At 31.0% G+C, this 15,736-nt stretch overlaps 1 protein-coding gene across 1 annotated transcript; it reads right to left on the reverse strand.

Moving 5' to 3' along the window:
- Positions 1-1,178: 1,178 nt before the first annotated feature.
- On the reverse strand, positions 1,179-5,223 carry LOC104820279 (two-component response regulator ARR1). The gene is made up of 6 exons (XM_019203311.1): positions 4,666-5,223; positions 3,882-4,034; positions 3,375-3,785; positions 3,159-3,235; positions 1,828-3,060; positions 1,179-1,709 (listed from the first exon to the last, which is right to left on the reverse strand). The coding sequence occupies exons 1-6, from the start codon at positions 4,841-4,843 to the stop codon at positions 1,638-1,640; spliced, it is 2,124 nt and encodes a 707-aa protein (XP_019058856.1). The 5' UTR covers positions 4,844-5,223; the 3' UTR covers positions 1,179-1,637.
- Positions 5,224-15,736: the final 10,513 nt, after the last annotated feature.

Genomic DNA, 15,736 nt, shown 5'->3' on the forward strand with positions numbered 1-15,736 from the left:
ATATATATATATATGTATTATATATATGTGTGTATATATATAAATATGTTTATATATGTGTATATATGTATATCATTTCATTATATATGTATGTGTATAATTTTTAAAATTTTATTTTTATTTTTATTATTTTATTTTTATTTTATATTAATTAATATTATTAAATATTAGGGATTGATGATGTGGCAGATGACTAGGATGCCATGTCAGCATTAAATAATATTGTTTTTCGTTCAGGGTTTTATTTGCTAATTTTTAAAAGTATAGAGTTTTAATTGCCAATTTTTAAAAGTACAATGTTTTTTTGGATCAAAAAAAAGTATAGGGTTTAAATTGCGACGAGAGAAAAGTACAGGGTTTTAAATGGAATTATCCCTAAAAAATTTGGATGGCTACATATAACAGATACAAACTTGGAAATAAAAATCCAAAACTATCTAAATTTGGATTTTAAAACTAATAAAAAATATATAAATGTAGTAATGGATAAATTCAATATTGTTAAATAATTTACAAAAAAACAATTTTACTTGTGTTGAAAATCTACTAAAATTTTTTATATACTCGTTTTTAAAATTCAGATTTGTTTCTCTCTACCGAAAGTAATATTTTAAGTAGAAAATAAATACAACTTTATAAATTATAGTCAGTCAACATATGATATAGCAAATACGTTGTGGATTTTGATTCTTAAAACAGTATATATCGAAAAAAATGCCAAATAAAAAAACTATATATTAGGAAAGAAAATCCATAAATAATTAAGGAAATGTATGGGCCTATGTGGGCCTATTTTTCACTTTTTTTAAGGCTCGCACTTTAAAGGGCCCATATATAACCGACAGGAATCAAAGGTGGGTCTGTCTGTGTTGCTCTCCATTTAGGTAAACCGGTTACCGGTTTGCCTCCTTGGATCAGGTTAAAGGAAGAAAATTAGAGAACCGAACAACGTATGAGTTCCGGTTTACTGTTGATTAGCTAACCGATTCGATTTGATTCATCGGTTGATATGGTTCAGACGGTTCGATGGTGCAAGAAGTCTACACTAAGTAAGAACCTTATCTTTAGTTTTACTCAATCGAGGAATATCGCAATAGAATAAAAAAAATATATCAAAGAAATAAAATAAAATTTTAAAAATATAATGCAAACTTGAAAAAGAGTTACAATTATACAGAAACCGAACAATAAAATCCCCAAGTCGAAATAAGAACCTCAGGGCTTTTGAGTTTTAGAAGACTTTCGAGTAATAAACATAACAAGAAAATACAAATAGCAAAAGTATTTACACAAATCTCGTAATTATTAAAAAAAAACAGCTGTTAGAAGATCAAAACCCTAAAGGTCCCCATGAAAAAAATAATAATAATAATATCTGCAGATTTCACGTAACTCCTGACACCCTTTTCTTTCTTTCTCCGATAATCTCTGCATGCAGATTCTCATGCAGATCATATATACGACGTTGAGCTCTTCAGCAGTTCATCATCATCATCATCATCATCATCATCATCATTATCTAACAATAATAATAATAATAATACAAAACCGTTCTAATACCTGGAGCTATCTTTAAATAAAATCTTCTATCCAACCATTCAAAGGAAGAAAGAATATTACAGAGCGATCATCGCCAGTCACACGGGAATGTTATCGATCGAATAGCCATCGAAGTCGAATTCGTTATCCGCCGCCGCTGCAATGCCTTCCTGCAATATATGCATACATATATATATATGTGTGTAAATGTTATCAAGACATCATCAAAATCTCACAAATCCGTGAAGTAACTGTTCTTGTTCTTGTCTGAGAATCATAAAATCAAACCTGTTTGAGGAGAGCGCTCATGAGATCTTCCTGGTTATACTGATCTTGGAACATCTCCGACTTCACCCTCACCGATCCACTGTCCCCATAAACCTGGTTCATATTATTCTGTCCCTGATTCCGACCGCTATCCTTCCCTTCTCCCGGCATGAACCCGGCCCCCCTCCCTTCCATCCCAGCCGCCGCCGCCGCCGCATTTGCGTTCTGCCCGTTTCTCTGCATCGAAGTCGAAGAATACCCTTCCGATGAAACGGAAAAGGGCGTGAACACTGCCTCCTGATGTGTGTCAAAAGCCATTCCGATGTTCCGCAGATCCCAATCACCCTGTTTGCTGTTCTGCTGAAGTTCGCTGAACAGGTCGTAGCTCGGGTTGAACCCCGTGGCTGTGGTCGTGGTCGTGGCGGCTGACGTCCCTCTCGTGTCAGAGCTGTTCACCTCTTCCTGGTAAGATGCGGTTCTCGACACTGGAATGGTTATTCCAGGAGTGCTGGCGAGCGGGAATCTGTTTCCAGTGAGTTCGGGCGGGAAGTTTCCGAAACCCGAGGTTCCCGTATGTTGTGTCATGATGTTGTAAGCTGAGGGTAAACCCTGGCTGCTCTCAGGGACGCCCATGCTGTTCCTCCTGGAACCCGTTTCAGAGAGACTGCTTCTCCCGGAAACGCTGTTTGGCATCATTTGCTGATTCCCGAGGGAAGAAGACGATGGCAGCATTGGGGGCCCTCGTGGCTGTTGGCCCGTTGTGGGCATCAGCATCGTGCTGGTCTGAACGTTTTGTCCCGAACGCAAGGCAGCGATCTGCTGAACACTCACCCGTCCGCCCATAGACTGCAAACCCACAAGTTGTTTGGGCTCCATACCCGTCGGAACGCCGTGAAGCAAGTTCATCTGCTTATTCACCAGTGATTGCGGTTGCGGTTGCGGTTGCGGATGGCGGTGCCCATCTCCGAATCTCATTTTAGCGTTCTCGAAATTGAAGATGTTCCTCTGATCAACAAGGGGAGAGACCGAAATCCCGGGCTTAGAGACAACAGCAGGCCGTGCAAGTCCAGCAGCTTGGAGCTGAGCAAGACTCTGAGCAGGGAGCTGACCTGCAACAGCTAGAGCTTGAAGATCAAACCCATTCAACGTAGACAGTGGACCAAAGCCCGCATCCTGAGCAGTCATAAACGAGTTGTTCAGATTTCCTTGATGCTGCGATACCCCTCCGAGCCTTCTGAGATATATCCGATACTTCTGCAATCCCGTGTTAATGGCGACACTATAAGCATTCAAACATCTCGAGAAAATAGATATATGTATATACAAAAATCTGGATCATTTCCCAACTCTACCTGGAGATGACTGGCTACATTTTCTCGAGTTAGCCCGGGTACGTTCATCAGCTCCAAGATCTTTTTAGGAACCGCTTCTGCATTGATACCCGATACAATAGATTAAGCCAAGAGTAATAACCCTCAAGAACCCGAGTTCCAGTTGTGTTTAAGATATATATATATATATATATATATATATATATATCCAAAGAATGCAACCAAGATTTGTCTTACTGTCAACTCCGAGCTGATTCACCGCAGCAACGAACTGCTGGTGTAATTCAACTGACCAGACGACACGAGGCTTCTTTAGAGAGGACGTATCATCCTTATCCTCGCATTGTTCCTCTGCCTCTTCGTCCTTACGCTTTCGTGAGTTCCTCCAGCTTCCTTCTCTGACAGAAGACGAGTTATTGTCGGTGTCCTCTCCTCCAGTGACAGGCATCTGCTGCTGTTGTGGCCTGTCTCCTGTCTCTTCGATGCTTCCAGAATGTTCCGGAAGGTTCAACTCGTACCTCCTCTTCCTCACAACATGCTGCCATATATTCTTCAGTGCCTCGATACGTACCGGCTTGATCAGGTAATCCACCGCACCGTGAGTTACTCCCTTCAGGACAACGTTCTTCGAATCGTCAGCAGACATCACTGCATCAAGATTAAGACAAGATCACAGGAGATGGGTCATCAGAGAAATGCCGAAAGTGAATGAAGAGAAGCTTTTGGTTTGAGAAAGAACCGTACTGATAACGGGTAAGTCCATCTCGAGACCGACGTGCTCGAGGAGCTTGAAGCCATCCATGTCCGGCATATGAACATCGCTGATGACGATATCGAATCCATTCTTGTTCTGCCTCAGCAGTGACAATGCAATCTCTGCTCTGTTGCATTTCGTTACTGAAACCACCACAATCACAGTTAGTCTTAGGTAGCAAAACAGCTGTCTGAACACCAGAGAGATCAAAATCAAACTCAAATCATGAAACTTTTTTAGCAGAGAAGGCAAAATCTAACAGTCTGGACTGGAAGAACTAGAAAGTGAGAGATTCGAGACAGAACTCCGTTAACTTAGATCTCTTTGAACTTGCAGAACAGACCCTGACGATGTTGACCTAACTAATTGCTCTGAAAATCAAGATTGAATGCAGGATCTCTTGTACGGGGCACAATCTTCAACAGATCAGAGAGCATAAAACGAACATCTAACCAAGAAACTCAGCTGTCTGGATCTAACAGTTCATAAATCACTGAGATTTCAGTAAAAACTTCCATTGCTGTTTCTTCTTTCTTTTCCTATTTTTGGCGGAACAAAGACAGTCAACCACCGTTAACTAAGCCATAATTAGCCCCCTCCCAAACACAGTTTTCTAAATGGACAAAAAAGAATCGAAAACGAGAAATCATCATATGTGAGACCGTGAACCGAGATAAACCCGCGAAACAAAATTCGGATTCTAAGCCTCTCATACAATATATATATATATATATATATATATATATATATGAAAAGAAGGATTTTGATTCGAACCCTCGTAGAGACAATTCCTGAGCATCCTCTCCAAGATCATGAGACAAGTTGGGTCATCGTCGACGACAAGAACTCTGAGACCCGCCGGAAACTGGTCGGAGACAACTTCGGCCGCAATTTTCCCGGAGCTCGACCCACCACTCGATCCGGGTCCTCTCCCGTGACCCGGATTCATCATCTCTCAGCCGAAAAAAAAAAAGGATAAACCCAAGAAGAACGATTCTTTGAACAAGAGAATATATACCCAGAAAGAGAGAAAAGAAAAAACAGAAATCAACGTGGTTTGCTTACACAGGATTGGGGAAAAAAAGGTGAGAAAATTGATACCCGAAATGAGAATTGGAATTGAGATACGCGAAGGAATTTTGGGGAAAGTGGGGAAAAAAATTTGGATTATTGGAAGGAGAAGATGGAAAACTTTAAGAAAAACTGCGAATAAAAAATTGGGTAATATATTAATAATTATGCTTCTGGGAGAGGGTGAGGTGAGATGTGGGAGTTGAAGACATGGCTTGTCTCAGCTTCAAGCTCAATTTCTCTGTTACTCGGGATTTTTTTAATGGGCGACCTTATTCAATTCCAAAAATAATAATAATAATAATAATAATATACATACATACATGATTCTGTATGTGTGTGTGTATGTGTAGCAGAAAAGAGAATTCGAGAGCGTACCCTTATTTTACTGTTCTTCATATATTGACCATATATTTTTTGAAACTTCTATTTCGGTCCAACACAGAGCGATCATGTGTTTATACTATATTTGCATATTTACGCTCCTCCGCCTTATATTCCGTATGAGAAAATTACCTACACCTTTTTTGTACATGTAAAAATGTAAAAAAAAAATATATTTCTTCTTTAGAAATATAGTTTGATGGATTGTTTTCCAAATGTAAAAAATATTTTTTTTAGAAAAACATAGTTTTATGGGTTTTTTTCACTGATATTTTTCCAATAGATCCTTTTATTATTATTTTTTTCACCATTTTTATATCATATCTCTAGATATTTTTCCATCCTGGGGAGTTTTCGAGTTAAGTCAAAGTATGGGGAGTTTAAGTAAATAAATCAAATGTATGGGATGAATTTATAAATATTTTCTTCAAAGGGGTACGGAAATTGTTATAATTGAGAAAAGGTGGGTCCAAATGCCTCGATGCGTGGATCCAGCTAATGCATGAAATTTTCTTTATTTTTTTTTTTTCAACTCGTTTTTATATTACACAGCCCAACCTTGGCATTTTATTATTATTACTGACCACTCCTTTTCTTTCTCTCCTATTTTTCTTTAGATTGCCATATGAAATGAAGAGAACGTACAAGAAAACCATATAATATGTATATATATTGATAGAAAAATAAAATATGTCTGAGAATTTGCCCTCTGAAAAATCATTTTGTATTTCGATCGTTTATAATAAAATATATCCCCTGTCTTATGACTTGCATTACATCATGTATTAAATAGATGGGGAAATACATATAGTATATGCGGGGACATTAAATAATACATCAACGCACATTCGAGCGTATGATTAAGGTACCCAAAAAAAATACACCAAAGCATTCTTGACATTATGTACACAAGCAGTTCCACAAATAATTATTTGTTTTCTTAATTGTGAATAATTAATATTAAAATCAATAATCACTTGAAAATAACCAATCGTGATATGTGTTACAGATAGATACACACATCTTACCAAATTTATTTTATTGTTGCATCTGTGTATATTCATGTTTATCTTTCCCCTTTCTTAGCTGAGTCTGTTACTAGACATTGATATGGTAAGATGTGTATCTATAACAATATTATGATATATATATATATATAATACGGTAATTAAATAGCAGAAAAATCTCCTAGGTCCGGCTAATTTTTTTTTTATCTATGCTAATTAAATAATCACAATTATACCCAATCTCGTGCTAATATAGATATGTATGTATGTATGTATGTATGTATGTATGTATGTATGTATGTATGTATGTATGTATGTATGTATGTATGTATGTATGTATGTATGTATGTATGTATGTATGTATGTATGTATGTATGTATGTATGTATGTATGTATGTATGTATGTATGTATGTATGTATGTATGTATGTATGTATGTATGTATGTATGTATGTATGTATGTATGTATGTATGTATGTATGTATGTATGTATGTATGTATGTATGTATGTATGTATGTATGTATGTATGTATGTATGTATGTATGTATGTATGTATGTATGTATGTATGTATGTATGTATGTATGTATGTATGTATGTATGTATGTATGTATGTATGTATGTATGTATGTATGTATGTATGTATGTATGTATGTATGTATGTATGTATGTATGTATGTATGTATGTATGTATGTATGTATGTATGTATGTATGTATGTATGTATGTATGTATGTATGTATGTATGTATGTATGTATGTATGTATGTATGTATGTATGTATGTATGTATGTATGTATGTATGTATGTATGTATGTATGTATGTATGTATGTATGTATGTATGTATGTATGTATGTATGTATGTATGTATGTATGTATGTATGTATGTATGTATGTATGTATGTATGTATGTATGTATGTATGTATGTATGTATGTATGTATGTATGTATGTATGTATGTATGTATATATATGTGTGTGTGTGTGTGTGTGTGTAACAACACAACATATATACACAGACATGTACACACACACACACATATATATATATATATATAAAGTGTTTGGCCCCCTAAGAAAAGAAGTATTCATTGGTACATTGAATGATTAATCACATCATATGCTACCCACCAATTGCCCATGAAAAAAAAAACTAAAAGGAAACAAAACAAAAAGAACTTCACATTTGTTTTGCCACTTGCATGGTCAATATATCGTCAATACATACATACATACATACAGCACACTATAAACATATATACATATATGAGTGTATGTATATAATTTGTCCAATGTTATTGGCAAAAGCAAATTGCGATTTTGGCAGCAAAGCACTTTGAAGCGAGGGTGGTGGATCTCTTATGCTTGATTTCCACTAACATGCGATAACTCTCTTTCATTTAACCGACCAACCAGCTAGCATAAAATTATTTTACAGCTACTCAATTATATAACTTATCTATTATATATATATATATATATATATATATTGCGTTGGATATGACATCTGTTGCCCAAAAAAAGATGAAAAGTATGGCATCTATCTGTCCGTTTGCTTCTTTTCACAGTTATAATAAACCTCATTATCCTTTTTTTTGTGTATATATTAAATTTATTTCTCTATGCAGTATGATTTCATAAATAGCACCTTCATCTTATTGTATTTCCATTTCATTACATATTTTTTTTTCTACTTATATATATATATATATACCACGCGTATATAGTCATGGGAATAGTAATAGGCATTTGCGGATAGCTCGTGACAGACCCAACCGAAAGTGCCAAGAGAAAAGGTTATATATATACATACATACATATATATATACATGCACACATATATACACATACATAGTTATATTACACCTGATACTGATATGAAGTTGATATTTTTTTTACGAACCATGCCATTGTTTTTAATGACCTGGACAGAGTCAGAGTTTTGACTCGATAGAGTCAGAGTTTTGACTCGACAGAGTCAGAGTTTTGACTCGACAGAGTCAGAACGACAGATCAGAGTTTTGACTCGGACAGAGTCAAGTGTTGACTCGACCGAGTCAGAACGAACCAAAATGAAGACTTGGCTTTGCAGACTTCTGACTCGGACCGAGCCAGTTTTGACTCGGACAGAGTCAGTACAGAAAGTTGTCCGGTTGTGACAAGCATGTCGACGGATCATTTTAATTTTACATATACCGCTTAAACTTATAATTTTTTTTTTCGAATAACCGGGTGTAAGACTCAGAATAATCCCGGAAAAAAAAGCGCTTAAACTTATAATTGATTATGTTTTTTACGTTGATAATAGTATAATATATACCAAAATCGCAAGGTTTTTTGTAATTTTGTGAGAATTTATGTCGGTTTAAAAGATGTCATACATGCACCTGTCAATTCCAATAGTTTAGTGGTTTTTCTAGGCCCATCACATACTAAAATGATATATATATATATATATATGGTTTTGCACAATTAAATATGAGATTCTTTTACCAAAAAAAATATATATGAGATTTTATGTATATTCATTAAAATAGATGTACAATTTTCTTAAACTTTCAGGGCTGGCAATACAACCGAACAATCGCACATGTATTTTTTTTAAATAAATTTCACCGTTATTTACCGAAAAAATAAATAAATAAATTTCACCGTTTATAATTATTATTTTTTCCCTGAAATATATTTAGATTTTCATCGTCGGTAGAAAGTATATAGAACGAAACAATATAGAAATATATGGTCAATATAAACCACGTTGCCGATGAGCTTCCCTGTTACGCCACGTGGCAAAGCTAAGTGGATAAGACCACTCACATTTTACATCGTCCACTTCACGTCTTCAATAATATCACTGTCCATTTATTTTCTCCTGTTTAATTTATTTCTTGTATAAATTGCCAGTATATATTTTTCAATATTTTTGGAAATTTTTTTCGAAGGCATGGTTGGATATTAGGGCTGAGCGTTTCGGTTCGGTTCTTCGAAACCGGACCGAACCGAACCGTTAAAACAGTATTTTTTCCGATCCGAAACCGCTGTTATTTTCCGAATGGTACCACCGAATTTTTCCGGAACCGAATCGAACTTTAAAAATTCCGAAAAACCGAATATTTTTTTAAAAAATCTAACATTTTTTTTAATAAAATCCGAAACTGAACCGAACCGATATCGAAACCGAACCGAACCGAATAGGCGAATACAATAAAAAAATCCGATTGGTACTTATTTTTGTAAAACCGAAAGAACCGAACCGATCCATTCCATTCCGAACCCGAACCATTTCCCAAAACGCCAACCCCTATTGAATATAGTATTTTAACTGCGCCAAAAGCTGTGAAAAGAAAGAAACCTCTGAGATCGTATATTCTTTGTTATAAAGTTTTTCTTCCTTCCGATGAACTTTACACACATACACACATACACATATACATACTTACAATATATATATATATATATGTATGTATCAGTAGGCATTAAGCTCAATGTCACGAAAAAGGTTTGGTAGAAAACAAATGCTTCGGCTTTTGATGCATATACCAAACAATTAAAACATATTAAAATTATCGCTCCGAATTAATTATATTTTATAATTTTTTTCCCGAAAGCATTATCTTATATCATATTGGATAAAAAAGTAATAAAAATATTTGATCGTAGAAGGAAAGATGTTTCGAATTAAGATTAAGGAATTTATACATTCAAATACGTGATGGGCGATAAATAAATTACTTTTTGACGGCAATATATAATTAATTTAATTTTGGAACTATAATTTGTTTATACATTTCAAAATTACTTAAACTGGTTTGCTTTTTTGTAACTTGTGTTGTGTTGTTTTGTTTCAGATTGGATAGCATGTGGTTTAAATAAGTTAAAGTGTTTTAACTAGCACCTATATCTCTGTTATATTATATAGTTTTTTTTCTTTATTTTTTATTTTGGTATGCATGGTTTTTGCTTTTGAGGTGGGTGTGAATGCTTTTAAGGAAAATCGGGAATAAAAAAAAAAAAAGTGTGCGACTGAGAGCAATAATAATTCACGCGAGCCTATAAATTATTGTTTCTCTCTCTTATTTCAAATATTGAAAATTAAAATATCAATTTCAATTCATTAAAATCGTTACATGGGTGGATTGAGTTTTATAGGCAAACGGAATATAGAATCTATTTGTTATGATCACATTTTAAGGAAATTAACGATTTCAAAATGTTGTAGACAGTATTGAAATGAAGCATGTTATATAATACATTTATATGTTATTATCATGAAAGCATGTTTGACATATTCTTTGGTTTTTCAATATTTTCGAAACCTTAGTCTAAGATCCAATGAAATGTCGTCACGTGGCACGTTATGAAAGTTGGAAAAGTCCAACCAACTTTTGCTGGCTTTTTTTCCTGTATGTGTCATGCTTGTCCAATCATGAGCTCCAACTCCCCTCATCACACATTTTCATCTATATATCTATCTTATTTGATATTGTATTTCAATTTTCAATTAATTAATTAATGTAATGAACAATTAGTATAATGCCTCATATTTCAAAAATATTTTATTAAAAAAAGAAGAAAAAAAAGTTAGGGAGGAAAACTACAGCTTGTATTTCTACATGGCTATAACTAAAACTTGTACTTGAGTATATATATACATGCCCACCAATTTCAATCTTGATCGCTCGAAATTTATGTGAATTATTATATTATATTACCTTATATTATTGCATTGGTGAATCACTAGTAGTATCATATAATATATATAAAAATCCTGACCAAATCCAATATTATCCAACAAAGGCTTTGAATGGTAGTGGCTTTTATTTTGGGTTTTTGGTTTTAGTTTTTGGTTTTTAGTTTTTAGTTTTTGGTTTTTGGTTTTTGGATTTTATAATATTTGAAAACTCAAAAAAAGTAGCTTTTGGTTTTTCATTGGTTTTTTCACTAAAATGGCTTTCTAAGTTTTTAGGAAAAGTAATTTTGTAAAAACTTGAATATTGTTTTTTTTGGTTTTTGGATTCTAAAAACTCCCACCATTCAAGGCCAAAATAAAAATATTACATATATAATTAAAGAAAAATCTCTAAAAATTCTTAAATTTTTTTTGTTATATCTAATTATTATTAAATTTGAAAAAATTGATTCAATAATTCCTAAATTTGCTTAAAAATGTCAGACGAATCTTTAATCGTTGTTGACTGATTACATGGTTATAAACAACTCACACGCCACGTAAAATTCTATAATAATTTTATTTTGGTCAATTTAGGTTAAAAACTATTATTACACCAATATACAACATTAACAATTATTTAGTTATTTTTTTTAAATTTAGAAATAATTATACATAACAAAAAAATATAAAAATTATTATTCTACCAAATTAAAAGTTTGAGAATTTTGTAGGTTTTTTTCCTATAATTAATAATACATAACTTACAATTCAATCGATTGTTCGATAGTCGATATTAAAAATAAGCTGAAAACAATTAAGTAATTCACTATTATAATCAATCAATATAAAAACATAAATTTAGAGGATTTATATTCCAGAAACTACTCGGTATACTATTATATAGATTAATGGACTTCTACTATAAAGATTATAATTAAAGATTAGTAAAAATTAGTAAGTAGAAAAATTAATTAAAAGATTAGTGGAGCATTGTGAAAGTTTTCTTTTTTTGCGAAATTGTATCACATAACCCTAGGAGTATAGAGAGCAACCTAGAGCCCTATACCTGAGTGGACAAGGTAATTAGATCAAGGGATTGAGAAGAAAGAACCTCTTTAGCAGTTTGTCGATCTTTTTGGATCAAAGGCAAGAAGAAGAAGCCTCTCCATCAGTCAAAGAGTCATTTTGTTGTAGCTGCATAACCAAAAGTCATGTCCTCCAAGTTTAGATTTATCGGTATCCAATTGCAGGAGTATAATATTACAAAGCCATATGCATCTCGTATTTAAAAGAAATTACGCCAGTGCCAATGCCAATGCCAATAGACATTGTTTATCAATGAACCTATTTCAACTTCAATATATCATGTTCACATACTAAGGTGTAAAAATTCTGATAGCAAGAGCAGCAGCACTGGCATACTATTGCAGTCTTGATATAGAAACGATCCAACTTCATATTTAGCAAATAAGATTTTATATTTCAGAGTTCAACGAATTTAAAAAAAAACAGGGTGTTGTATTTCTCTATAACATGGAGTCATTAACTCCGCCTAGATATGAGTTCGCTCATGTTTAGCCAGTCTCATCCATTTTAAGAATTCAGACAGCAGTACAAAGATTTTCCCAGTTCATAGCATATAAGACTCGATTCCCACAATCCTATTTGCGTTAAGTGCTAATCAGTTCTAGTGTCTACAAAACAACTGGTTTACACGCAAGCTTAACACAAAATCCCAAATCAAAACGGGAGTTGATCAACAAACCCTAGAACTGTCAAGAGCCGAACTGACCAGAAATTAACAAACGTACCATAGGAGGAGGATTCGGATACAGGAACACTGAAATCTATGGCACTGGGACTAGAGCAAGAGCGAGAAAGACCGGAAATCTAAATCTATAAGCAAAACTAGGAAAACCCCAAAATCAATATCGGTAATAAATTGAACCATTACAGTCTTCAAAATTTTGAACGTTAAAAGGTGTCTTTTCTTCATAGGGAAAACTTCACAAATACACACTTTCTATCACATTTATTTCTCTGATACACAAGCAAAATAGAAGGATTTAGTAAATGCCTCTTGTATCCCTTGAAATGAATACGTACCAGAACGAAAAGAGAGGTTCTGTTGCTCCTTGATTGATGGATTCGCTTATCTTTTATTTATTTTTATTTTATTTCTTTTTTCAATTCAATAGTAAACATAAAGATATATTTTGTATAATATATTTTTAAATTATTCATACAAAAATCTTAATATGTATAAAACTTAAAAAGATTTAAATTTAGTTTTTATAATTTTTATTTCAAAATAGAAAATTAAATTATAAAAATAATATATCATAATTTTAATTGGATTATTAATAGAAACTATGATATTAATTAAACAAATAATTTACAATTATTAAAAAAGAAATAAATTAGATAAAAAATTATTTGATTGGAAAGATATAAGATTCATATCTAAAAATATTTATATAAATTCTACTTAATTTACATTTAGGTAAAAATTATTTGATTCATATCTAAAAATATTTACAATTACTAAAATATACATAATTTTAAATATAATATTTACATACAAATTTATTATGTGAAATATATTGTTTATAATATTTATATAAATTCTAAATATTATAATAAGATGAATTTTATATAAATATTAAGTTTTTATGGTAATTTTTAGAATTGTATAACTTATATATATTTTATGATTATTCGATATAAATAATATTAATTTTAAATAAATATAATTTAAATTGAATAAAGTAAATTAATTTTAAAAAGATAATAATTAAACAAAAATAAAAACATATGAAAAATCAATAGTTAAATCAACTTTTTCAATGTCAAAAGTTATAAAAAATTGTTGTTATTATGGCTATTGATAATGGGATAAAACAATTATTATATAATAATGGTTTGTATCATATAAATGATAAAAAATATAATATTTTTCAAAAAAAGAAGTAAAAAATTATACATAGAAATGTTTGGTGTAAAAATATAGAGTAATAGAAAAAAATATACTATAATAGAAACAAAGCATTTAAAAATAAAAATATTATAATAGTTTGTCTTATTATCGCACAAAATAAGTTTTTTACGACGTATGTTATGATTATTTACAACTAATATCGACTTTATGTTACGACTATTTAAATTTTTTAAAGTTATAAAAAAATTGTTGTTATTATGGTTATTGATAATGAGATAAAACAATTATTACATAATAATGGTTTGTATCATATAAATGGTAAAAAATATCATTTTTTTTAAAAAAGTAAAAAATTATATATAGAAATGATTGGTGTAAAAATATAGAGTAATAGAAAAAAAATATACTGTAATAGAAACAAAGAATTTAAAAATAAAAATGTTATAATAGTTTGTCTTATTATCGCACAAAATAAGTTTTTTACGACTTATGTTACGATTATTTACAACTATTATCGACTACGTTACAACTATATTACGACTATTTTAATTTTTTAAAAGTATCCAAAAATAATAATTATGATGAATTTTGATAAAGTGATGATTAATGCATGTATTCTAAATGATATAAATGTGTTTTAAGTCGTAATTTGTAAAATTTCATAAATTTATAAAAGATGAGTGAAAGTATGTTATACAAGTTAATATACATTTACTTATTCATAATCAAGTAGTTATAGAAATGAGACCATATTTTCAAACTATAGTTTTAAACACATATTTATCACTTATGTTTATATTAAATAAATTTTCATCAAAACTTATCATTATTTACGATTTTTAGATATTTCAAAATATCGAAATAGTTACATCGTAGTCGTAACGTAATTGTAACGTAATCATAAATGGTCGTAATACAAGTCATAAAAAACTTATTTTTTGCGATAATAAGACAAATTTTGTCTACGTGTACGAGTGTTTGACTCTTTTCTAATCGTACTTTTATTTTCTTTATACTTATTTATGTTTTTTATAATTTAACATTTTTTTATCTTTAATGTATTTTAACAATAAAATATTATAACATTTTATATGCTATTTATTTTCAATATTTTTTTCATTTTTAAATGAACAAGTATCATTTTATTTTTGTTATTTTCAAACCGATAACACTTTTTTATGTTATAAGATTGTAAATCTTTAACTATGATTATATTTTTAAATTTTATATTAAAAAATTATAATTAACTCTCATATAAATAAAAAAAAATTATCGTATTCTTCAAAACGAGTTAAAAATTATATAAAAACAAACATTAAAAATGAAAAAACATATTTTGTTATATAATATCTAGTAACATGATAACTTTCTACCAAATATATTCATTCTAAACAATAATAGATGTATAACAATTGTCTACGATATTTATAATCCTGTAAAAAATATAAAAAATTTATCAGAAAAAATTGTATAAAATTACGATTTTACGATTCTATTATTATGACTAACATATAGTTTTTCACTACAATAGTCGTTGTAAAACCATTTTAAATTTGTAATCGTATAATTTTTTCCAGAGTTTTACCATTAATTTTTTTTATTAGATTTTTTTATAGTTCTATAATTATAAACTTTAATGTAAAATTGTAGTAATTCATTTAGATATAAATACCTAGAAATAGAACAAATAATAATAAAAATATTTTATTAATTGATGAAAAAATCGTAAATAATGAGAGAATAATTTTTTATAAGAATATGTGAAGATACCTAATAA

This window comes from Tarenaya hassleriana, unplaced genomic scaffold (assembly GCF_000463585.1).
Source record: "Tarenaya hassleriana unplaced genomic scaffold, ASM46358v1 Cleome30, whole genome shotgun sequence".
NCBI lineage: Eukaryota > Viridiplantae > Streptophyta > Magnoliopsida > Brassicales > Cleomaceae > Tarenaya > Tarenaya hassleriana.

Bases quoted from the DNA above. Each gene is read 5' to 3' on its own strand.
- LOC104820279 (XM_019203311.1), bottom strand. From the start codon at position 4,843: ATGATGAATCCGGGTCACGGGAGAGGACCCGGATCGAGTGGTGGGTCG. The intron at 3,786-3,881 runs GTACGGTTCTTT...ATCTTGATGCAG, and splicing joins GATGGACTTACCCGTTATCA to TGATGTCTGCTGACGATTCG. The intron at 1,710-1,827 runs GTTTGATTTTAT...CATATATTGCAG, and splicing joins TGAGCGCTCTCCTCAAACAG to GAAGGCATTGCAGCGGCGGC.